Source organism: Aethalodelphis obliquidens, unplaced genomic scaffold, assembly GCF_003676395.1.
Source record: "Aethalodelphis obliquidens isolate GAN/ISIS:26980383/991018 unplaced genomic scaffold, ASM367639v1 scaffold36, whole genome shotgun sequence".
Lineage (NCBI taxonomy): Eukaryota > Metazoa > Chordata > Mammalia > Artiodactyla > Delphinidae > Aethalodelphis > Aethalodelphis obliquidens.
In genome coordinates, this window is record NW_020837980.1 from 8,095,926 (window position 1) to 8,119,856 (window position 23,931).

The 23,931-nt window shown below is 37.7% G+C and overlaps 2 protein-coding genes across 5 annotated transcripts in view; both read right to left on the bottom strand.

Moving 5' to 3' along the window:
• Window positions 1-3,559, bottom strand: part of IRAG2 (inositol 1,4,5-triphosphate receptor associated 2) — a 48,728-nt gene extending 45,169 nt beyond the window's left edge. For all 4 annotated transcript variants that reach the window (XR_003437782.1, XM_027129424.1, XM_027129426.1 and 1 more), the window contains exon 1: window positions 3,384-3,559. The gene's annotated coding sequence lies outside the window, so the exon portion shown is untranslated. The remainder of the gene's footprint in view (window positions 1-3,383) is intronic.
• Window positions 3,560-3,900: 341 nt separating this feature from the next.
• Window positions 3,901-23,931, bottom strand: part of LOC113632264 (lymphoid-restricted membrane protein) — a 42,875-nt gene continuing 22,844 nt past the window's right edge. The window contains exons 10-17 of the mRNA XM_027129238.1: window positions 22,532-22,588; window positions 21,196-21,255; window positions 21,026-21,090; window positions 19,715-19,814; window positions 17,642-17,776; window positions 16,783-16,893; window positions 15,604-15,767; window positions 3,901-4,084 (exon numbers count right to left, since the gene is read on the bottom strand). Of these exons, the coding sequence (XP_026985039.1) occupies window positions 3,901-4,084; window positions 15,604-15,767; window positions 16,783-16,893; window positions 17,642-17,776; window positions 19,715-19,814; window positions 21,026-21,090; window positions 21,196-21,255; window positions 22,532-22,588 (876 nt within the window). The remainder of the gene's footprint in view (window positions 4,085-15,603; window positions 15,768-16,782; window positions 16,894-17,641; window positions 17,777-19,714; window positions 19,815-21,025; window positions 21,091-21,195; window positions 21,256-22,531; window positions 22,589-23,931) is intronic.

Sequence of the window (23,931 nt, forward strand, 5' to 3'; positions counted from 1 at the left end):
CGGACTCTCAACCACTGCGCCACCAGGGAAGCCCAGACCCTTGTTTTTAATTTTCTTAAAATAAAGGTGAAAGTCTCCTGCTGCCTGTTAGCAGCCAAGCTGAGGGCTTTTTCCTCTCCTGCTGAAGGTTATAGTTGTATTCCTACCAATCCAGGTCCTAGACCCAGGAAAATTGTGAATGAAATGCCCATATTATCCTTACACGTCTTCACCCATTTGTCAATCATGAAAGAGACAATTTACGTGATAGAAACATACTCTAGCAGAATAGACTGTACCCAGTATGGCCAAGCATTAGCCACTGTTTGCATTTGTTACGTTATTTGTAAATTAACAACTCTGGCATTTTCTGGAAGAAGAAGATATTTGTAAATTAACAACTCTGGCATTTTCAGAGAGGGAAAGAGATTTGCCCAACTTTATCAAAGTCTTTTGTAGACTTAGAATCTAGGTTTGTTCAACCTCAAATCCCATGCTCTTTATCTTTGTGCAATACTTTCTCCTAGATTATTTCATCCTGCATCTTTCATTTGGGAACATGTAGGCCCCCATCCCATCAGAGCTGTCCAGCAAGCTGTATTTGACTTTGGTTCTCTCCTTGGTGCTCACCCCAACACCTGTGTTTAAGTGTCTCCATCACCTGAATCCCCCTTCCTGTCTCATTTCCCTCTTGTGTACTGACTGCTCAGGACATGTGGCTCTCATCTTGCATTCATCCTCAAAGCCGTAGGCTGTTATCTGCCCCATACATCATGCCCTCCACGCTAAGAATAGCAAGCTAGAAGAGAGTTTCCAGTGAGTTCATCTAGGTGAAAGCCTTCTCTTAACTATAAAGTTCATATCAGATACTATGTTCAAATAAGGAATTATAATATACAGGAGCTTCTCAGGCTCTCTCTCCAAAGAAATATTTATGGTTTCTAAAGGAAATACTTACAGTTTCACTCATTGTCTGTTGAATAAGCAAGTCAATGAAGATTTTATGTAGATAAGGGCAAAAAAGGATGAATACTAAAGGGGTGATAGCTTGGATTAGATCATTTAGTCTATGTTTCCTGCACATTGGATTCACCCTAATATGTTGCATGCATGCCCTAGATCTAAGAAGCTTTATTCCTTTTTAAAGCAAACATTCATTTACATATGCACTGTTGCCTTTGTTAAGATACTTAGATACATATGAAGAAGCAGAAGAAAGAAAATATATGTTACCATTCAAGAAATTTAGTAGTTCTAATGGTGCCTTTCAGGGGGGCAAGCAGGCACACTAATTACCTCATAAATCAGTTCAGTCCTGATGGCAACTGAAAACTTGAACAATATTATTTATTCAACATTAAACTCAGGTATCTCGTCAGATGTCATAAGCGACTTCCTACTTCCAGTTTGTGAACATTGTCATTGACCTAAACATTTGGACACAACAACCGCATCCTCACACAATTTGCTAATGACCCTGTCTTAGATGCAGCAGAAAGCAATTGCCGTTAACACTTAGTGAATTTATGAAGCTATAACCGGAAAGCTTCACAAGAACTAAGTGGATTTAAACAGTTTTGTTGTCTGACTCAGAATTCAAACAGTATGTGATGGCAGTGGTCATGGTGGAATGTGTGAGGATGTGTTTGTGTTGTAACTGTCCTACCTTGTTGACATTTGTTCACAGTCTATCTGGAAAATCTGCTCTATAGACTTTTTGAAAATATGTGCTACCCTCTTCTTATAAAGGTTGATTTTTAAGGGCATTATGGGAAAGATCTTCGTAAGCAAAGGGTCTTAAGAGCAAAATGTTGATAGGTATGCCTTCTTTGGGCAGCAAAAGATACTAACAAGTAAAGGAGCTAATAAAGGCTGGCAGACTGTGAGCAATTCAAGACAGAAAGGAAGCATCCACCCTACTTTATCCAGCCAGGAAAAAATACATGCATTCAACATAGGGCAGCTTTCATATTCTATTTTAAATGATACTTGGACCAATTATCCCCTGAGGATAGACTGGGAAGACACCAGCAAGTTCATAACATTGAGAATGTATATTTTGGAATAAGTTACAAAGGCTGACTTTTCCAAGAAGGTACTACAAGCCATAGTAGGTGGGAGGAGGGGATAAATCCTTTGTTTTATAAAACTATGGGGTATAATATTGATTTAAGCAAAGGATAAAAATAACTGGATCAAACGATTGGAGCTCTAAGCACATTGTCTAAAGCAAACACACCATAAACCAAATTTGGAATATGCCTGAACGAAGGCACGTTCAGGGCTCAAAATCAGCAACGCCAATCACAGGGGACATTCCCCAATGCCCTCTGAGCAATACAAAAAATAACATAAAGATTATGTAATTTAAAGCATGCTTTGCATTGTCTGACAGAGTTAAGCAGAGTAAAATGACACTTACTGTTATTGAAAATGATCAAGTTCTACAAGGCTTAGAAATAAAAAATAATAATAAAGTGTTGAATAACCACTGCTATCTTAGAACTAGCCAATTCCTTTAAACTCTTAAAGAGCTTTCTCAGATAACAGTAGAAAGGGTACAATAAATCCAAAACAAACACAAGTCTGAAATTTTCCATCACTAGCTTACCTTAAGTTTCTATTTAGTTATTACCCAAACCAATAACTTTCTATAAAAAGAACCTTTATACTGCTAGAACGAGAAGCTGGCTGGACAAAGGCAGTTGTCTGATAAATGGTCACATACATAAGCTTCATTTTTACTGAACCATGTTTCTAGAATAAATAAGCTTAAAAATAATCTGACCTCTGTAATTTGACAATTGTCTTCTCACCCCAGTCCTCAGTAAACGCTTATCTACTTTTAGGTAAAATGGCAAATGTTCTAGTTTTTAAAGTAAAATATACAGGTGAAGAACACAAAATTTTAAAAGAATTTTCACACATATATAATATTTTGATACACATTGAATTCATAAGTATTTTGCTCAACTCTAAAATTACTGCTTAAAAGAAAATAGAGAGGCAGGGCCTCTTCTACCATATGATGGGTACAAACCAGCTAATAAAGTCAGAGTAGAATATGTAAACAATTTCCAAGTTCAACTATCTCATGCATACAAGATTTTTTTCCATATTTACTTTTACAGATATTGAGAGGTTTTGTTTAATTTTTAAAGAAATAACAGTCATGGAAAAATCCAGCTTGTAGTAGACAACCAAAAGGGAAAGTTAATGGTTAAATCCAGCCACCTAGCCACTAGGCAGATCTCTCTGGAAGCCCGTAACACTGCTTCTGGAGCCATTTCATCAGCATGAATTCAGTAATAAGATAGCAGCTGGAATCTAGAAAAATGGCTGTAGTCCTTCTGCCCCACCTCAGAGTGGACCGAATTCAGACATAACAAATACTTGCTACTCACTTTTCGGTTTTCTTGTCTTCTGCTCAAGTGTCTGGCAAGTGTTCACTAACTCAGTATTTATAGTCTGGAGATTTCGTTGATCTGAAATTGCTTCCTCTAATTTACGCAGCAAAGGCTTAGCTTTTTCCCTGGCAGAGTGGGCTGCCTGATCTCCATCCTCCACCTGGATACCGACAGTTAATGCTGGATTTTAGCAGGGTGGCCGGGAAAGAAAGCAATTGAGCACTCACTCTTATGCACACGAAACTGAAAATGTGCTTTTCTTCTCAGGGAAGTGATAAGCCTCCACTGAACTTCTGCAATTCTGTGTTTGCATGGGCTTCGTATGCCTGAGCTATTTCTACAGCGGCAAAAGTCTTGGTATGTCAAGTCGCCTCTTTCTGCAAAGTTGCCTCTTTCATCAGCAGGCTGTTGACACCGCCTCTTACAACTCCCCCTTTACTTCCTCCGCTCACTGCTAGTCGAGAGGGACTGAACTTTGCAGTTCCTCTTTGTTTTTTTGGTTCCTCCTCCATTTTTACTTCAGGGTTTTAAGGACATCTGAGGAGACTTCCTGTGCATATAATGTAGTCAAAGGCCACCTTACCTGCTCCGCTGCCCCCTCCAACCATTGGCTGGCTTCTTGGACCTTCTTCCTGAGGATGGCTTCCTGGTTGACAGCATCCTCTTGCAGTTGTGTGATGGCTTCTAGTTGTTTCTGCCTAGTTAAAAAAAAGTCCAAACCACAAGCTGTCAGTGACATTTCAACTAAGAGTCACCCCCTGGGAAGTTATGACAAATTCAAAGTTAATATACTTCCTCAGAGATGAGAGGAAAAAGTGAAAGTATTTACAATATAGATAAATGCTTCACAAATATAGAATTTTAATTAAAGCAATCGTATTGATCACTGAGTCTGATAACCTCACTTTACAGATAAGAACATTTAGTTTCCTATTCTACACTGGAATATTCAGTTCCCCACAAGCTACATTAATAGTGCTTAGCTACGTTGGCACTACAATAAGGTCACTGTGACAGGTACCATATTTACATAGCACAGCTAGCTTTTTCAAAAAAAAAAAGAAAGAAAGAAAGGAAAGGAAAAGCGAAGAAGGGAAAAGAAAAAAGAGAGAAAAAAAGAAATAAGTGCTTTGTTTCGTGACCTTAGCCTTTCTCCTTAAGAATTGTCAGTCATGGTATAACTATGTGCTATGAGCACAGGAAGGGCTGCTCCCAAGAACAGACAAAAGTTAGCTGTTAGTATTTCCACTGCAGTCCTCTCTTTTCTAAAGCCTTTCCCCTCCCTTTCTTCCTCACCCCAAATCTCTTAGTGTTGTTATGTTACTTCTCTTTTGGATCCAACCCTAATCCCCCAAATATATAAAAATGCATCTGTTAGCTGATGAGATTATTTAAACCATGTTATATATCAATATATCAATGGCTATCTGGAAACAACATGACCTGAATAAGGATCTTAGCTCAAATGAATGAGAACCTTTGGGAGTTTCAAAGCAGTGAGGAAGACATTGTCAGGTTTAGGCCTTGTGCATACCTCTCAAATGTTAATACATGGTCAGAATCCCATTGCACATTGACATAAATCCAGCCCTGATTACAAGAAGGACCATGTGAGAGACAAAGATGGTTTCAGAGAATGCTTCACCACTAAGGTAAGCCAACAAACAAAACCCTAACCAAAAATAAAAACAACCTAACAACCTAAACACCCATTCTACTGAGCATTGTCCAACAGCATGTAGTCAGTTTTTTCTTTTTTTTTTTAAATTGTGGTTAAGAACATTTAACATGAGGTCTACCCTCTTAGCACTTGAAAGTGCACCATACAGTACTGTTAACTATAGGTTCAATGTTGTACAGCAGATCTCTAGAACTTATTCATCTTGTGTAACTGAAACTTTATACCCATTGAATTACAACCATCCATTTGCCCTTCCCAAGCCCCTGGAAACCACCATTCTACTCCCTGCTTCTGTAAGTTTGACTACTTTGAATACCTCATGTAATCGGAATCATGCAGTATTTGTCCTTCTCTGACTGGTTTATTTCACTTATCATAATATCCTCAAGATTCATCCACGTTATCACATGTGGCAAAATTTCCTTCTTTTTTGAAAAGCTTTCAAAAACATTTTTTTTAAAAAAAGCTGAGTAATATTTCATTGTATGTATATACCATATTTTCTTTATTTATTCACCCTTAATGAACATTTAGATTGTTTCCACATCTCGGCTATTATGACTAATGCTGCAATGAACCTGAGTGTGCAAATATCTTTTCAAGATTTTACTTTGAATTCTTTTGGATATATACCCAGCAGTGGGATTGCTGGATCATATGGTAGTTCTATTTTTAATTTTTTGAGAACCTCCAAACTGTTTTCCATAGCAGTTGCACCATTTTACATTCCTACCAACAGTATACAAGGGTTTCAATTTTTCTACACCCTTGCCAACACTTGGTATCTTTTGGGTTTTTTTTTTTTATAATAGCCTTCCTAACAGGTGTGATTCATTCATCATTGTGAATGACTCATTGTGGTTTTTAATTGCATTTCCCTGATGACTAGTGATGTGGAACATCTTTTCACGTACTTGTTGGCCAATTTTATATCTTCTTTGGAAAAATGTCTATTCAATTCTTTTGCCCATTTTTAAATTGGGTGTTTTTATTGAGTTGTAGAAGTTCCTTCTATATTTTGAATATTAACCTCTTTTCAGATATGTGGTTTGCAAATATTTTCCCCCATTCAATAGGTTACCTTTTCACTCTGTTAAATCTTTTGCTGTGTGCTTTTTAGTCTGATGTAGAACTACGTGCATATTTTTTCTTCTGTTGCTTGTGCCTTTGGTTTCATATTCAAGAAAGTATTGCCAAGACCAATGTCATGAAGCTTTTCCCCTAAGTTTTCTTCTAGGAGTTTTACAGTTTTAAACCTTATGTTTTAGTCTTCAATCCATTTTGAGTTGATTTTTGTATATGGTGTAAGATAGGGTTCATCTTTATTCTTTTGCATGTGGATATCCAGTTTTCCCAGTATCATTTGTTGAAAAGACTATCCACTCTCCATTGTGTATTCTTGGCACCCTACTTGAAGATCAGTTGACCATACATGTGAGGGTTTATTTCTGGACACTCTATTCTATTCCATTGGTCTGTGGCTTTGTAATATATTTTGAAATCAAAACGTGTGATACCTCCAGCTTTGTTCTTCTCTCTCAAGATTGTTTTGGTCCTTTGTAGTTCCACATGAACATTAGGATTGTTCTTTTCTATTACTGTAAAAAAATGTCATTTGAATTTTGGTAGAGATTGCATTGAATCTGTAGATTGTTTTGGGTAGTACAGACATCTTAACAACATTAAATCTTCCAATCCATAAACACAAGATGTCTTTCCATTAGTTTGCATCTTCTTTAATTTATTTCAGTGTTGTTTTATAGTTTTAAGTATGCAAGTCATTATCTCCTTAAAGTTTATTCCTATTTTATTCTTTGGATACTATTTTAAATAGGATTGTTTTCTCAGTTTCCTTTTCAGAAAGTTTATTATTAGTGTATAGAAATGCAACTGATTTTTGTATGTTGATTTTGTATGTTGCCACTTTGCCGAATTTGTTTATTAGTTCTAACTGCTTTTTGTGGAGTCTTTCTATATACGGATCACGTCATCTCCAAACAGAGATGATTTTACTACTTCCTTTCCAATGTGGATGCCTTTTATTTCTTTTTCTTGCCTAATTGCTCAGGTTAGTACTTTCAGTACTACATTGCATAGAAGTGGTGAGAGAGCACATGCTTGAGCTGTTTCTGATCTTAGAGCAAAAGCTTTCAGTCTTTCATCATTGAGTATGATGTTAGCTGTGGGCTTTTCACATACGACCTTTATTATGTTGAGGTAGTTTCCTTCTATTTCTAGTTTTTTGAATATTTTTATCATGAAAGGTGTTGAATCTTATCAAAAGCTTTTCTGCATCAATTTAGATGATAATGTGCTATTTATCCATCATTTTGTTAATGTGGTGTATCATATTAATTGATTTTCATATGTTGAACCATCTTGCATCCCAGGGATAAATCTCACTTGGTCATGGAGTATCAACTTTTTAATGGGCTGTTTAAAATGGTTTACTAGTATTTTGCTGAGGATTTTGTATCTATATTCATCAAGGATGAATAGTTTTCTTGTAATGTCTTTGGTTTTGGTGTCAGAATAATGCTGCCCTCATAAAATGAACCAGGAAATGATCCCTCATCTTCAATTTTTTGAAACTGTTTCAGAAGGACTGACATTAATTTTCTTTTAATGTTTGGTGACTCACCGGTAAAGTCATCTGGTCCTGGCTTTTTATTGGTTGGGAGTTTTTTGAATACTGCTTCAACCTCTTTACTAGTTATGAGTCTGTTCGGATTTTATGTTTCTTCCTGGTTCAGTCTTGATAGGTTGTACGTTTCTAGGAATTTATCCATTTCTTCAAAGTTTTCCAATTTATTGCTGAATAATTGTTCACAGCAGTCTCTTATGTCCCATTGTCCCCCTGGTGGTATCAATTTTAATGTCTCTTCCTTCATTTCTCATTTGAGTTTTCTCTTTTCTTTAGCCTAGCAAAAGATTTTCAATTATGTTTATCTTTTCAAAAACAAACAAATCAAGTTTCACTGATATTTTAAAAATGTTTTTATATTATCTATTTTGTTTATTTCTGCTCTAATCTTTATTATTTCCTTCCTTGTGCTTACTTTGGACTTAGTTTTTTCTTTTCTTTTTATAGTTCCTTGAGGTGTAAAGTTAGGTTGTTTGAGATCTTTCTTCTTCTTCTTCTTTTCTTTTTTTTGGCTGTGCTGTGCAGCTTGCAAGATCTCAGTTACCCAGCGGGCCTCTCACTGTTGTGGCCTCTCCCATTGCAGAGCACAGGCTCCAGATGCGCAGGCCCAGCGGCCATGGCTCACGGGCCTAGCCACTCCACGGCATGTGGGATCCTCCCGGACCGGGGCACTAACCCATGTCACCTGCATCGGCAGGCGGACTCTCAACCACTGCGCCACCAGGGAAGCCCCAATATATTCTGTAGCTATTTGGTGGAATCCTTTATATATGTCTGTTAGGTCCATTGTATCTATAGTATTGTTCAAGTGTGCTATTTCCTTATTGATCTTCTGTCTCAGTGTTCTTTCCATTATTGAAAGCGGGGTATTGAAGTCTCCTACAATGACATTATATTGCTATCTATTTCTCCCTTTAATTCGGCCAATGTTTGCTTTATATATTTAGGTGCTCAGATATTGGGTGCAATTATATTTATAATTGTATCTTCCTGGTGAATTGACTCATCGTTTTATAATATTCTTTGTCTCTTGTGACAGACTTTGACTTACAGTCTATTTTTTTGGACATAAGTATAGTCATCCCTGTTCTCTTTTGATTAGCATTTGCACATAATCCCTTTTACCACGCCTTCACTTTCAGCCAATATGTGTTCTTAAATCTAAACTGAGTCTCTTAGAACAGTAGGGAGATGCCTTAAAAAACTAAAATAGAGCTACCATTTCAACCAACAATCCCATTCCTGGGCATATATCTGGAGATAACCATAATTCAAAAAGATACAGGCCCCCCAGTGTTCATTGCAACACTATTTACAATAGCCAAGACATGGAAGCAACTTAAATGTCCATCAACAGATGAATGGATAAAGAAGATGTGGTATACATATACAATGGAATATTACTCAGCCATTAAAATGAATGAAATAATGCCATTTGCAGCACCATGGATGGACCTAGAGATTATCATACTAAGGGAAGTAAGTCAGACAGAGAAAGACAAATATCATATGATATCACTTATATGTGGAATCTTAAAAAATGTCACAAATGAATATATTTACAAAACAACAACAGACTCAAAGACTTCGAAAACAAACTTATGGTTACCAAAGGCAAAAGGTGGAGGGAAGGCATAAATTAGGAGTTTGGAATTAACATATATATACTACTATATATAAAATAGATAATCAACAAAGACCTACTGTATAGCACAGGGAACTCTACTCAATATTCTGTAATAACCTAAATGGGAAAAGAATCTGAAAAAGAATGGATATATGTATATGTTTATACATATATCACTGAATCACTTTGCTGTACACACGAAACTAACACAACATTTTAAATCAACCATACTCCAATATAAAATAAAAATTTTTTTTTAAAATGAGTCTCATAGACAGAATATAGTTGGGTCTTGTTTTTTAATCCATTCAATCTGCTCTATGCCTTTTATTTTGGGAGTTTGATCTATCTACATTTAAAGTAATTATTGATAGGGAGGGACTTACCATTGCCATTTGGTTAATTGTTTTCTGTCTTGTAGTTCTTTTGTTCCTCTTTTCCTGTCTTCCTTTGTGTTTCATTGATATTTTTAATATTGATATGTTTTGATTCCTTTCTTTTTCTTTTATGTATCTTTTATAGGTATTTTCTTTATGGTTACCATGGGACATACATAAAACATCTTACAGTTATAGTAACCTATTTTAAGCTGATAACAACTTAACTTCAATCACATACCATAAACCTACACTTTTACCTCTCTGCCCCCCATTTTATGTTTGATGTCACAATTTATATCTTTTTATATAGTATACCATTAACAAATTTTTATACTTTTGTTTATAATACTTTTTTAAAACTTTTATCCTAGAATTAAAAGTGATTTACTGTGTTTGCCTATATATCTACCTTTACCAGTGAACCTTATACTTTAATATGCTCTCATATTGCTGTTTAAGGTCCTTTTGTTTCAACTTGAAGAACTCTTTTTAGCATTTCTTGTAAGGCAGACCTATTGGTAATGAACTCCCTCAGCTTTTGTTTGTAGGCAAAGTCTTTATATCACCTTCATTTTTGATGGACAGTTAGTTTTGCTGGGCATGGTGCTCTTGGTTGATAGTTCTTTACTTTCAGCACTTCAAATATATCATCCCACTCCCTTCTGGCCTGCAAGGTTTCTGCTGAGAAATCCACTGATAGTCATGAGATCTCCCCTGTACCTGGCAAAACCCTTTGCTGACTGCTTTCAAAATTCTCTCTTTGACTTTTGACAATTTGATTATAATGTGTCTCAGTGTGGATTTCTTTGGGTTCATCTTATTTGAGATCTGTTAGGTCTCCTGGGTCTGGTGTCCTTCCCCAGATTTTGGAAGTTTTCAGCCATTATTTCTTTGAATAACCTTTCTGTCCCTTTCTTTCTTGCTTCTCCTTCTGGGACTCCCATAATACATATATTGGTCTACTTTATAATATCCCTTAAGTCTCTTAAGTTTTCTTCACTCTTTTTCATTCTCTCTCTCAATCTCTTTTTTTTTTTTTTTTACTCCTCTGACTGGATAATTTTCAACGACCTCTCTTCAAGTTCATTGATCTTTTCTTCTGCATCTGATATTGAACTCTTCTGGTAAAATTTTCAGGATTCTTCTGCTCCAAGATTTCTGTTTGGTACTTTTTGTCTCTTTGTTGACAGTCTCACTTTGTTCATGCATTGTTCGCCCAATCTCATTGAACAACTTTATGACAGCTATTTTGAATTCTCTGTGGGGTAAATCATTTATCTCTGTCTTATTAGGTACAGTTTTTGGAGATTTATTTTGTTCCTTTGTTTGAGACATATTTTCCTGTGTCTTCATTTTTCTTGACTCTTTGTATTGGTATCTTCACATCAGAAAAAAAGATCCACCTCTCCCAGTATTAGCAGACTGGACTTATACAGGAAAAATTCCTTACCAGTCACTTTGAGCAGAGATTCTAGGAGCCTCTCAAATCTTTATGTTGGTTCAACCCACCATTTCTGTTCTTAGTGGAACCTAGGCATCCAGGGTATAAGGGTCCCATCATCGCTCTAAGATGGGTGTGACAGAAGCCAGTCTCTTAGGAACCCCCCAGAATAGCTGGAATGTTGGATGTGTGATCCAACTCTTTCCTTCCCTAGGGAGAAGCTGTGATCCGGAATTTTTTATCTGCTTACTCTGCTCTGAGCTAGGGGGAGGGACTATGATGAGTGCTTGTGTGCCAATTCAAACCATTGTCTTTGTTCTCAGTGCCCCCCAGATGTCTATAGTACACCCAGTTCTGTCTTCATTCTGAGACAGGTAAGACAGAAGCTGGTATTTTGGGCAGTCCTCAGCAAAGTTGGAATGTTGGGCACAATAGTCCAACTCTTTCCCTATTCAGGAAAAAGCTAGGAGCTGGGGGGTTCCTTCTGATCATATAACACTGTGCCAGGAGCAGGAATTATGGTGCAAGGGTATCTAGAATTTTCCTACCATCTTTGATGTGGTTGGTTACCCATCATGGTTACCCAAGGTGAAGGAGCCTCTTAAGTATTAGTTTCTGGGTTTCTCACAAAAGGAATTTGCTCATGTATTACTGTTGAGTCAGTGTACCCATTGGGAGAAGGAGGGTCCAGTGCTTCCTATTCCACCTTCTTGCTGACATCACCTCCTCTGTTTTTTAAGACATCAATTTTATCTACTTTTATCTTTTCCGGGAATAGTCTAAGCTAGCAGGAGTGTCCATTATCTTTCAAGGGGAAGCCAAAGGACTGTAAGGCCCAACAGAAACCCATATTTAATGATACTAAAGCTTTTAATCACTTATATGTATTTGTACCTATAAGACAATAACATTTATTTACTTTATGAAGCACAGCAGCCTTAGAAAAAGCTTTAAAAAATTAGATAGTACTATTCATTAAAGATATTCAACAAATGTTGAAACTTCAAAGATTTTTCTTCTATAGAGATTTTCATTATCATGTTGAGAGGCATAGTAGCTTTAGCTTTGGGTGTGCGTGTGTGTTTAAATTCAACAACTCTCCTTGCTAACATGTCCTAATGCTAAATCTTGATTTTTTTACTCCTGCCACGTCTGAGTCTCCCCCAGACTTTGCCATCTAGCACCCCATTTACCTAGTTTTCAGACCAAAACCACCTAAGTCAAGGATGATTCTCTTTCTTGCATTCCCACATCTAATTCACTAGTAAGTCAGATCTGATCTATCCTCAAAATATAGTTTGAATCCAACCATTTCATATCACCTTCATAACTATCACCCTGGCTCACATTATACTCCTCACCTGGACTATTACAATAGCACTTATCTCAGGGGCTTTCTTGACCATGACTCAGTAAATATTTTATATTTTAACTAAGCGCACGCACACACACACACACACACACACACACACACACACACACACCCCTAGCTGAAACAAAAATTTTATGATATATTACTTACACTTATTATATACAATGTATTCTGATATTTTTATATTTATTTTTTTAAGTGGGTCATAATCCAGTAAATTGATTTCAGGATCTCTAATTGGTGATCTGTTATTGAAAAATACCTCTTCTCACTCGTCTCACTGCTTTCACTCTTGCCCTCTATAGACAATTCTCTACATGGCAGCCAGAATGATTTTTCAAAACACAAGTTATATTACTTCCCTGCTTGTAATCCTCCAATTGCTTCCCATCTACTCAGAATAAAACCTCAATTCCTAAACATGAACTGCAAGGCTGTGGACCTGACCCCTGCCTATCTTTCTGACCTCATCTCCTACCACTGCCCAGCACTCATCCCATCCCTGTCATGCCGGCCTCCTGCTGCTCCACAAACATACCAAGCTCGTTACAACCCCAGGATCTGTGCACTAGCTATTTCCTCTGCCTAGAACACTCCCCAGATCATCACATAGCTCACTCTCTCACTTCATTTATCTACTCAATTTATCATCCCTCAGACAGGCCCTTCCTGACCATTCTTTCTAAAATTAGGTCCTGGTCATTCTTGGTCTTCTTATCCTGCTTTAATTTTCTTCATATCACTTACTACTCCCTGGGATTATATTATATTATATGTTCATTCATTATCTGTGTCCCTTGATAGATGTTAGTTTCATGGAGGTAGAGGTTTCTGTCCTATTTTCTATAATTCCCTAGCATTTAGAGGGAAAACAAGTCTGGCAAAGAGGCAGCACTTGGATGTACAAAAGCATGTACAGATGATGACACGTTTTTCTCACCAAGCCCTCCAAAAGCCTTTTTTTTTTTTTTTTTCCTTTCACTGCCTCTCGTTGCCTCACTCAATTCTTTCCATTCCTCAGCACTGGAGTCTGTTTCTCTTGCGCCAAAATGGAAGCTTTCTCCTCAGCAAACAGCTAACTCCTGAAAGTTTAATTTTAATAAATATTTCCTACTTCATCTAAACATAGAATTCCCTCTCACCACCACAAAATACTTCACTCATGCTCTTATTCATAGTTAATACCTATAGCCAGATCATTTTGTGTGTAGCCTCTATATGGCTTTGTGTCCTTTAAATTATGTTTAGAAGGCAGGGGCTAAGCCATCCTTCCACTGATGAGTCTTATTTTGCCCAATGCTAAGTTCCTAGAATATTATTGATAAATATTACATTCGATTTTAACAAGTAGAAGGTGGGGGATTAATAGTTGAAAGAATATAGGTTTTGAAGTAGACCATATCTAGGCCTGATCCCAGCTCTCACTTAACCCCACCAGGGTAACCTCTCTGGAGACAAATGTGTGTCAAATTCTTAGCACTACATGCAACACAATGAGCTCTCAATAAATCGTACCTATTATTAATTAACTGGGCCGTTTGTGTGTCTAATAAGATAGTACAGAAGATTCACTTACTCCTAGATGACTCCAGTGCAGGCCTCTCTCCAAATAGTTCTTTGTTGCTAAACAGAAGAATTTCAGTGCTCCCTTTTGTGGAGATGGTATCTGTGTAAGGAAGCTGCGTACCTACTTAACCCATTCCTCCTTTACCACTATGGGGAAGTCTGGGCTCCCGGTTTCTTTTTTTTTTTTTTTTTGCGGTACGCAGGCCTCTCACTGTTGTGGCCTCTCCCATTGTGGAGCACAGGCTCCAGACGCGCAGGCTCAGCGGCCACGGCTCACGGGCCCTGCCGCTCCACGGCATGTGGGATCTTCCCGGGCCGGGGCACGAACCGTGTCCCCTGCATCGGCAGGCGGACTCTCAACCACTGCGCCACCAGGGAAGCCGTCCCGGTTTCTTAGGGAAAGCAGGAGATCATCTTCTTGAGAGTTCCTTCTGGTATTAAACTCTCTGATACCTAGTTTCCTTATTTGGGGGGAATAAAATAGTTTCTTCTTGCTATTTTCTTTCAGCAATCTTGTCTCTAAGTACATTTTTTTCTTTTACTTTATTTAAATGAAAAATACACCCATATTCATTCATTCAGTCAGTCAAAAAGCATTTCTTAAGGGAATGCTAAGTAAGGCATTAGCAGCTATATAAATAGTGGTTAACAAAAGATCTAACCCCTGTCCTTGTTTAGTATGTGGTTCACACAGTGTACAAATTTCGAGAGTTTTCCCCAGAAAACATAATAATTAAGGGGAATTCCCTGGCAGTCCAGTAGTTAGGACTCTGTGCTTTCACTGAGGGCGAGGGTTCAATCCCTGGTCGGGGAACTAAGATCCCACAAGCCGTGCAGTGCAGCCATAAATACATACACACATACATACATACACACATACACACATACATAAAACACAGGTACTTTAAAAAAAGAATTAAGGTGAGAGGAAGGATAAGATTTTAAGTCACTTTATATTTAGAGTCTTCTATTCCCTATGACTTCTTTCACTTGAAATTTAATTGACTAGGGCCCAATGTAATGCATTGTACCCTGAGATGGAACATAAAGCCCAATGGGATAGGAGTCAACAGTCCCAGCATCAAGTCCTTCCATTAACAGAGCTATTCATAGATTTTCCGTTAATAACTCTCAGGTCTTGATCAATTCACTTTACATCCCTTTGCCCCAGTCCTCTGTAAAATTATGAGGTTTTACTAAATAATCTCTACGGTCCCTTCTGGTTAAAAGAATTCTATAGTCTGATTCCAAACTCCTTCTCTAGGGAAAAATAACTCAATATATGGATTTCCATAGATTTCAAGTTTACGACTTGCAATTTTGAATATATAAGTCAATTTCGTACTCTTTCACAATCCAAAATTGTCAGATAAAATGTCTTCCCTGAAAAAGTGTCAACTGAAATCAAGGTATACAACTTGAAAAAAGTAAACTGAATGTCACGGCACAATTACAAACATGTTACGTATATAAAGCATGGGTTTCTTATATATAAGGGATCATCACCTGGGAAGAAATTCTTTTCTGAAATAAAAATATTCCAGCCTGAATCTCTTCAGAATCTCTATCAATTCGGCAAACTCTTTATCAAGGGATTCTTTGTGGTTTCTCAAGCTGTTCAGCATTAATATACAAAGGTTTAGCTTCTCTTCCTTGATATATTTGAATTCCTATAAGAAGAGTCACAAAACAAACTCCACTGTTCCAATGTTAAATATAAAGAAATAAGAGGCAACATAACATGCTGTGGCCATTCCCACCTCAATAGCATTCACGGTTACTGGACTCTAAAATTCTAATTGAACAGATAGCAATTCGCAGTTGCCTACAGATTGATTATCCTGTGGGTTGATCATCTCAATTTAACAAGTACATATTAGGTACCCATAGTGTGCCTAAAATTGAGCTTTGCTTTCTTTTTCTTAAGATACGTGACCATTTCATCAATAATCACAATTGCTTTAGAATATAATGGGACTAGGAAATGCAATAAAATCAGTATTTGTTGATTACCATATTCAAACACATATTAAAAACCTTTTTAAAAAGGTAAGTTTGGCAAGGGCTGAAATTAATATTCCAGAGTTTTCAGAGTTTACTTCATGCTTTAGCTTAACTCAGGGGGCTGAGAGATGTTAGGAAGTCGTCTGGCAGTCAAGAAGCAGAGATAATAAGTGATGGATAAATTAAAGAGATTTCTTTTTATATGCTTCCTTTCTAACAAAACTGGGACTAGCTACCTCAGAAGTTTCCGTTTTTGATACTCTGCTAATTTCTGGTATAATAAAACTGTCAGAGTCTCAGGAATAAGATTCTTTTGCACAATTATCATTCTATCAAAGTTAGAGAATTTTGATAGGAAAAATTCAAGCTTACACCAGCCAGTCCTCGCAAGGATTCAAATAAAATACACTTTTAATTAAATCAGCTTATTTACTCTTTGTCTCTCCAAGGCATATCCCATATCCTCACACCGTCTCTTTCATTTGTCACCCTCACACTCACACACACTTATCTTACCCATCACACTCTGTCACCCATATATGCACACTCCACACACATCGCCAGAATGAGACGGCAGACACTACAGTAAAGTCTTAGAAATGATACTGTGTATAATAAGCGTTACCTGGGTTAAGAAAGTAGAAGAAAAACCAGGAAAATCACAAACTATAGAACACTTACAGTAAGCTTGTTCTCCCACTTTTCTTTCACAGTAATTTCTGGATTAGTTGCCCTAGTTACGCACTGTAGGGAACTATCAATGAGTGTTTCAACTTCAGGAACATCTTCATGCTGAAAAAGAGTTCCACATCTTCAACCAGGAATTCAGTGAAAGCCATATGCAATTATATAAGAAGAAGTAATTTAGACAAGGTTTTGTACAGGTAATTTAGGAAGCCACCAGAGAGTTTCTTGTCATCTAAGGCCACCCAGTGGCTTTCCTTTATCCCAGGATGTTGCCATGTGTAGACGCTAACTCTCATCAGGTGCCCCATACATGCTGAATATATTGGATAGAACTGTTTTCCAGAATAAAACCTACCCATTTTCATTCTCCTCTCAAATAGAAGGAAACAAGCATTTTCATGGATTTTTTTCATTCATCAAACTAAATACTACCTAGAATATGCTAGCTACTGTGAAAGGGACTGGAAATACCAACATGAAAATGTTGTTCTCTGTCTTTTCTGACCATCTAGAGTTTCCAGTCAAAAATCTAAATGGAGAAAGAGGTACTAGCCATTAGCCAGAAGGAAACTGTTCAACAGATACTGCATCTTCAGCCCTTTGATACCAAAGATTAACCTGTAGGAAAAACAAGCTTAAGCAATCCATATCTAATGGTCAACTCGTTAGTCCTGATTGACCCAGAACTAGAAGATCCACATCAGGAAGGTTTGAGAAAAATCTGCTCATTTCATAGTAAGATAAATCTGGGTCCCAACACACAGATATGCTTGTGCTCAGCAAACAGACTGTAGGTCAATTATCTGCAGACGTTCCTGGCCAGTGAAACAGCACAATATGCAATATACAATACCAGCTTCTGAAGCATAGCTGTGAACTCCACTCCCTTTTGTTCAAGTTCTCTCAGTAACAGCAGCATTTCTTGGTCCATCATTGTGTCCAGAGATGACAAGCTGATTAAATTGCACTGCCACTTGGTTTCATTGTTCTGAAACAATTACCAAAATGTCCACAACTCTGTCATCTTAATAAAGAACATTATTTTTATTTTATGAAAATGATGCCCATGGGTCGATGTAATTATCCCCATCAAATAGTTCTAAATAGTCTCATGAAATCCTCCTAATATCCCCCCAAAATTGTTTTCATTTTCTCTCTTAGATGGCTTTAACTTAATATTTACTCATTCTTAAGGAAAATTCAGGTATCCAATAGATAACATTTACATGTAGGTGATATTTTATGGCTCTAATTTTATGAAAAGAGGGGAAGGGAAAGAAATTCACAGAAAAAAATAACTGCTGGGGGGCATGCAGTAAATCCCATTGAAAACAGACTGGTTTCTTTTGTCTGTCCTCCACTCATAGAAGATACTCTCAGATGATATTTCACAAAGCAAATTTCTTTTTCTCAAAGCCTCTATGTCCTGTCATATTTTAGATATATGACAACAAAGTTAACTTTCTTCTTGCTATCTGTTGGAAGAAGGTCACAGGGCTCTTATTCCAGATTCCAATTAGAAGGCAAAGACTTCCTAATCCATTAGTGGGATAAACTTCAGAGCCAAAACATTGCCAGCTGTTTAACCCCTGTTCAGAACTCTAAAGCTTTACAGGATGGCATCTTGGCACCATTATTATCTCGGAGGACCGGGGATAAAAACACATTGCCGTGGCAGATTTGCCATCACTTCATTCAGTCTGGCAGTTTGGCTTGGTATCAAAAACACAGTAAAAATGATGAGCATCTGAAACAGAATGTCAGGAAAGCACAGCCCTCAGCAGAATGTTCGAGGCTGCCTGAGACGGCCTTAGGTGAAGGCAGCATATGTTGCCCTGCATCCTTGGCAGGAGAAATTCAAACAGCATTTGCCCCAAGGACATTCTCTCCTTTCAAGGTCATATCACAGCTGTCAACAGGAGGACATTCTGGGCATATCCATCATCTACCCAACATGGAAAGACCATCAAAGTAGCGAAACAAAGCAATTTGTTAATAAAACGTTTCCTAACATAACAAGCACAAAACTGGAAAGTACAAAGGAGTAAAAATATAGTAGGGAGGTGGGTCCCAACATTTCATCCACAAGAAAGCTTTCGACTGTTTCCTCTCCTAGTGTAAAGAAATGGGTCTACGAACAAACTGGAGATTTTTTTTTTTCTTTTTTTTTTTTGCGTTACACGGGCCTCTCACCACTGTGGCCTCTCTTGTTGCGGAGCACATGCTCCAGACGCGCAAGCTCAGCGGCCATGGCTCACGGGCCCAGCCGCTCCGCGGCATGTGGGATCCTCCCGGACCGGGGCACGAACCCGTGTCCCCTGCATCGGCAGGTGGACTCCCAACTACTGCGCCACCAGGGTAGTTCCAAACTGGAGATTTTAAAGCAATAATTCATTTTGCCATTTTAAAATTAACCCAAAACATATAAAAATGCTAATTTATGTTCAGAACATAATAATCAGTGTCATTAATTTGTGTTGGTACAATTACATCTTAAAGCAAAGAAATTTCATCTTGTTTCTGAGCATCTTTATTTTTGGTAGATACATTTACTTTGGGGGTTTGAAGAAATACTAAAAATAGTTCATGGATCTCTACCGCTATCTTTCAGACCCCAGGCTGGGGATCACTGCAGGTAGTTTGTCCTGAAAAATATAAAGAATATAAAGATTTCTCAAGTCCAGATTCACTGAACACACATTTCCACAACCCCATGCTGGAGTCTCACTATAGTTTTCAGCCATAACTTGAAAAAGATCTGTTCTTCCAGGCTAAGAGACTTTAGACTTAGGTTCTATAAACTATCAACAGATTCCCTCAAAATGTCATGAGTGCTTTGCAGCAAGCTACAGAACTTCACTTAATAGCAAGCTATCCCACGTGGTGATTATTTTTTAAAGCCTTCCATTTGATGATAATCACCTACCTCTGCAGACTGAGCAAGAAAGAGTTCACAATGTAGAGATTTTTCTCCTTCAGAGTTGACAGTCTTATGCTCTCCACTGACATTCAACTGGATTCCATTCCTTGGGGAAAAAAAGGAAAAAACGTAGTCGTCTGGTTAGGTACGCCTCCAACATTATGTTTTAAGTCACCACAATAAGGTTTATTTATCACCAAACAATCAGTGAGCACCCATGTGTGCCAAGGATTGTATAAGGTACCTGAGAATACAGAGGGGAATAAGAGGTAGTCCCTGGGACTTCTCTGGTGGCACAGTGGTTAAGAATCCGCCTGCCAATGCAGGGGACATGGGTTCGAGCCCTGGTCTGGGAAGATCCCACATGCGCAGAGCAACTAAGTCCGTGCACCACAACTACTGAGCCTGCGTTCTAGAGCCTGCAAGCCACAACTACTGAGCCCACGTGTCACAACTACTGAAGCCTGCGCACCTAGAGCCCGTGCTCCGCAACAAGAGAAGCCACCGCAGTGAGAAGCCCATGCACGGCAACAAAGAGTAGCCCCTGCTCACTGCAGCTAGAGAAAGCCTGCGTGCAGCAATGAAGACCCAACACAGCCATAAATAAATGAATGAATGAATGAATGAATACATAAATAAATAAATAAATAGAAAGAGGTAGTCCCTGCCCTCCAGGAGCTGCACACACTAGTGACTCCAGGTGGTTGCAAACAGGTAAGCTATATTTTCTTTTTCTTAAGAATTGGAGCCAATAGTTAAAATTGTTAAAATTTTCACTAAAAATCTAGATTTCTGGCTTTTCTTTAAAAAATGGGAACATGTGGCCACACTGGGTCCATATATTCTTGATGTAACAATTATCTGGAGCTAAACAGAGTAACCCCCCATCTTTACCTGGATAATGCACTTTCCTCATCGTCACTTCCCTAATGTAAGTATGTGCACTTACCCCACTGACTGTACTCATTTTTGTTACCTATGGACTCCTGGACTAGCACGTGACACAAAATCAGAAACAAACGATTATAATATAAGGTAGTGGGTGCTAGGAAAGAAGTAAGAATAACGTGCCATGCATGAACTCAGAAGGATTACTTAATCTAAAGGTATCAGAAGAACAAGGAAGGGTAAGGCAGGGTAATGGAAAACTTGTGAAGGAATTCGTCCTCTTAGGAGAAAAGCAGAGAAAATATCACTTACAAAGGTACAGAAGAAAAGAACGTGGCACATTCAAAGAACTGCACACAGCTCGGTAGGTGAAGAATGTAGGGCGGGGGCACAGGACAGAAGGCTGGTGAAGGGGTGCTCTGTACTTACACGATGAGTTCCTGTTGCAAGTGCTGTAACTCATGAGCCAGTTTGTTTTTCTCCCCTCGTAAGTTCTGGAAATCACATACAACATTAGGCCGCACGTGTTACTCTAGTGGGACATTCACATTTACGTTTAATAACCCCACCTTGCAAGTTGTGAGATCATTATGGTATACCTCTATAACGTTTTCATATTCTATGATGGTTGACTTAAGTTCTTCTATACTTAAATCCTTCTGAAAAGTAGGAGAGAGAATTAATAGCAAATAAATGTATGAGTCCACTAAATTGTATTTACTAGACTATCAATCTGAAGAACTGTAAATGCCCAAAGATGATGAGACCTTCTACTAATCTCATTATTGGAAAACTGAACTAGTCTGTGTTTGTGATTAAAACTAAGCAGAAAAGAATGGGACAGCAAGGCAGCTGTATCTGACTGGTGTTAATTATGTTCTGTCTTTGCCTGTCCAGTGGAATCATACCCTGCAAGGTAATTCTTAAGTCCAAGTCAGAATTATATTACTATGGTACATTTAAGAAAAAAAGCAGTTTTTTACCTGCAGAATGACTAATGAATTATTAAGGCATCCAATTTTATCCAGTTCAAACCATATCTCTGTTAAAACCATAGTTTCGTACTGCAAGACCAGAGGGTACAGTCAGTGTCTGACCTATAGTTCTATCCCACGACTAGCATGGTGCCTGGAGCATGAGAAGTGCGTTATGAGTGCTGGGCAGGAGTGCGAAATGGTGGAAAGACCAGAGTTACAGAGGAAGTGAGCAACCACCACTACCCCCTGGCACTACATGGGGAGTGAGAACACCCACGATGAGGTGATACAGTTGGTACAATATTCAGTATCTTGGTCAATGTCCACAAGCCGTGAATGGCTCCTTTGAAACCTCATAAACTGCAGGGGAAGGAAAAGAAGTGAAATACTGCTCTTTCTTCACTCTCCTGTCTTGGAACGTGGAAGTTTATTAACTTAGTGTGTATCCTTCCTGGGTCTTTTAAAGCCACCATAACCAGCATCTTGGTAACCGGCAAACTTTGTTACCAGATAGGCTATAATCACAGGACACAAAGATAAATAGAATATCTATCTATCAAATCAATCAATCAAACTAGGTAGAAAATAACTGAGGATATATTCTTCTTTTTCCCTAAAATGACTGACTGCACACTCATTTGTGTTGTTATGAATTAAAATTGCATCACCACTATCTAGCCAATGACTGGCAAATTGGCACACTAGTACTTGTTGAATAAAGGGATGAACATCACCAGAATTTACAGAGGATACGTTAAAACATCCCAGATGGAGAAGTCAGTATTCTTCACTCAGAAGAATATTTTTGTTCTTACAAATAAAGAAATGTCTTGTGACAGAATATTAGAATCAGATATGTTAACAGGGGTGAAGTTACACAAATGACCATCTCCTTCCTTTATGACTTGGAGAGAGCTAGTGAGTCCCACAGGCCCTCATGTGAAGAGACAGGACCAACCTTCTGCAAACTTGCATCTTTATTAAGCAAAGTGTTCTCATATGTGTGTAACTGCATCTGAAAAGAAACACATTTAGGAAAGGCCATTGGGACATTGCTTTGGTAAAGGACAGAGCCACAAAATCATCCAATAGGGAGACATGTTTCTTTGGCACCTTTAATGTGCATGTGTTTTTCACTTTATAAAGAACATTCACATTAGCCTCACAACAACCCTTGAGGTCAAGGTCATTGCCCTTGCTCTACCAGGAAGGAAATCGAACCTCAGAACTACCCAGAGACTTGCCCAGAGTCACACCCAGTAAGTGACAGAATGGAGACTAGAATCTGAGTCACCAACTCCAACCAAGGGCTCTTCCCACTATTTCACACTTCATATAATAAGAGGACATAGAGAGTCTTCATTTTTTTGATGAAATTAAAAATCTAGATAGGACAAGAACAGAGTCCATATGGACATATAGAAAGCTCTTCCTCTTTTAAAAACATAGTTTAAAAATGTTCAAGATTTCTTTTAGCAAAGTGAATATTAAGGATATATCAGTTTATTCAAACCAAAAGCAAGCATGTTGGTGTAGGCTTCTAAATAGAATGTAATTGATTAAAATGTATATTGATTGAATGGAAAACCAGGAAAAATAATCAGCATAGTCAGAAGTAGAATCATCATCATCATAATCATATATATTTGATATCCCTTTATAGTTCTAAAGGTATCTTCACATAATCATCTCATTTGAGTTTCCAACAAGCTTGTGGATGAGGTAGAAACTATCGTACCCATTTAATAGATGAGAAAATTGAGATTTAGAGAAGTTAACTACTTGCTTGTGGTTACAAAGCTTTTAAGTCGAGAAGACAGGATTTGAATCCGTGTCTTCTGGTTCTTTTCACTAGTTTATGACAGTTGTGTTTTCCAAAACAGTCATTCCTAGAATAAAATCAATTTTAATGTCTAAATTATAACTGCTATAATATATGTATATGTACATACCCACATGGAATTGGGGTGTCTGCTAAGAAAATTGAGAATTTCTCATATAGATATGAAATTTAAGGACATCATCATTTCAAACACATACTACAACAAAAAATATTGTTCAAATAAACCATTAGAGATGAGAATAAGCATGACACAAATTCTTGAATTTAATGACAATTGTCTTCTGTTTCCTGATAATAATGTATTGCAGATAAAACAAAAATACACAAAATATAGACTTTCTAGATGTAATATAGATAAAAATCATTTTTGTAAGATATCATTCCTTAAGGCAATAGAATTGAATTAAAAAATCAAGATAGATTTTTTCCCCCATCTCTCCTCATTTTCTGCATTAAGAAGGTACAATAGCTGAAATCTTCCCTAACTCAGGGATTTGCAAAATCAGATACTGTTA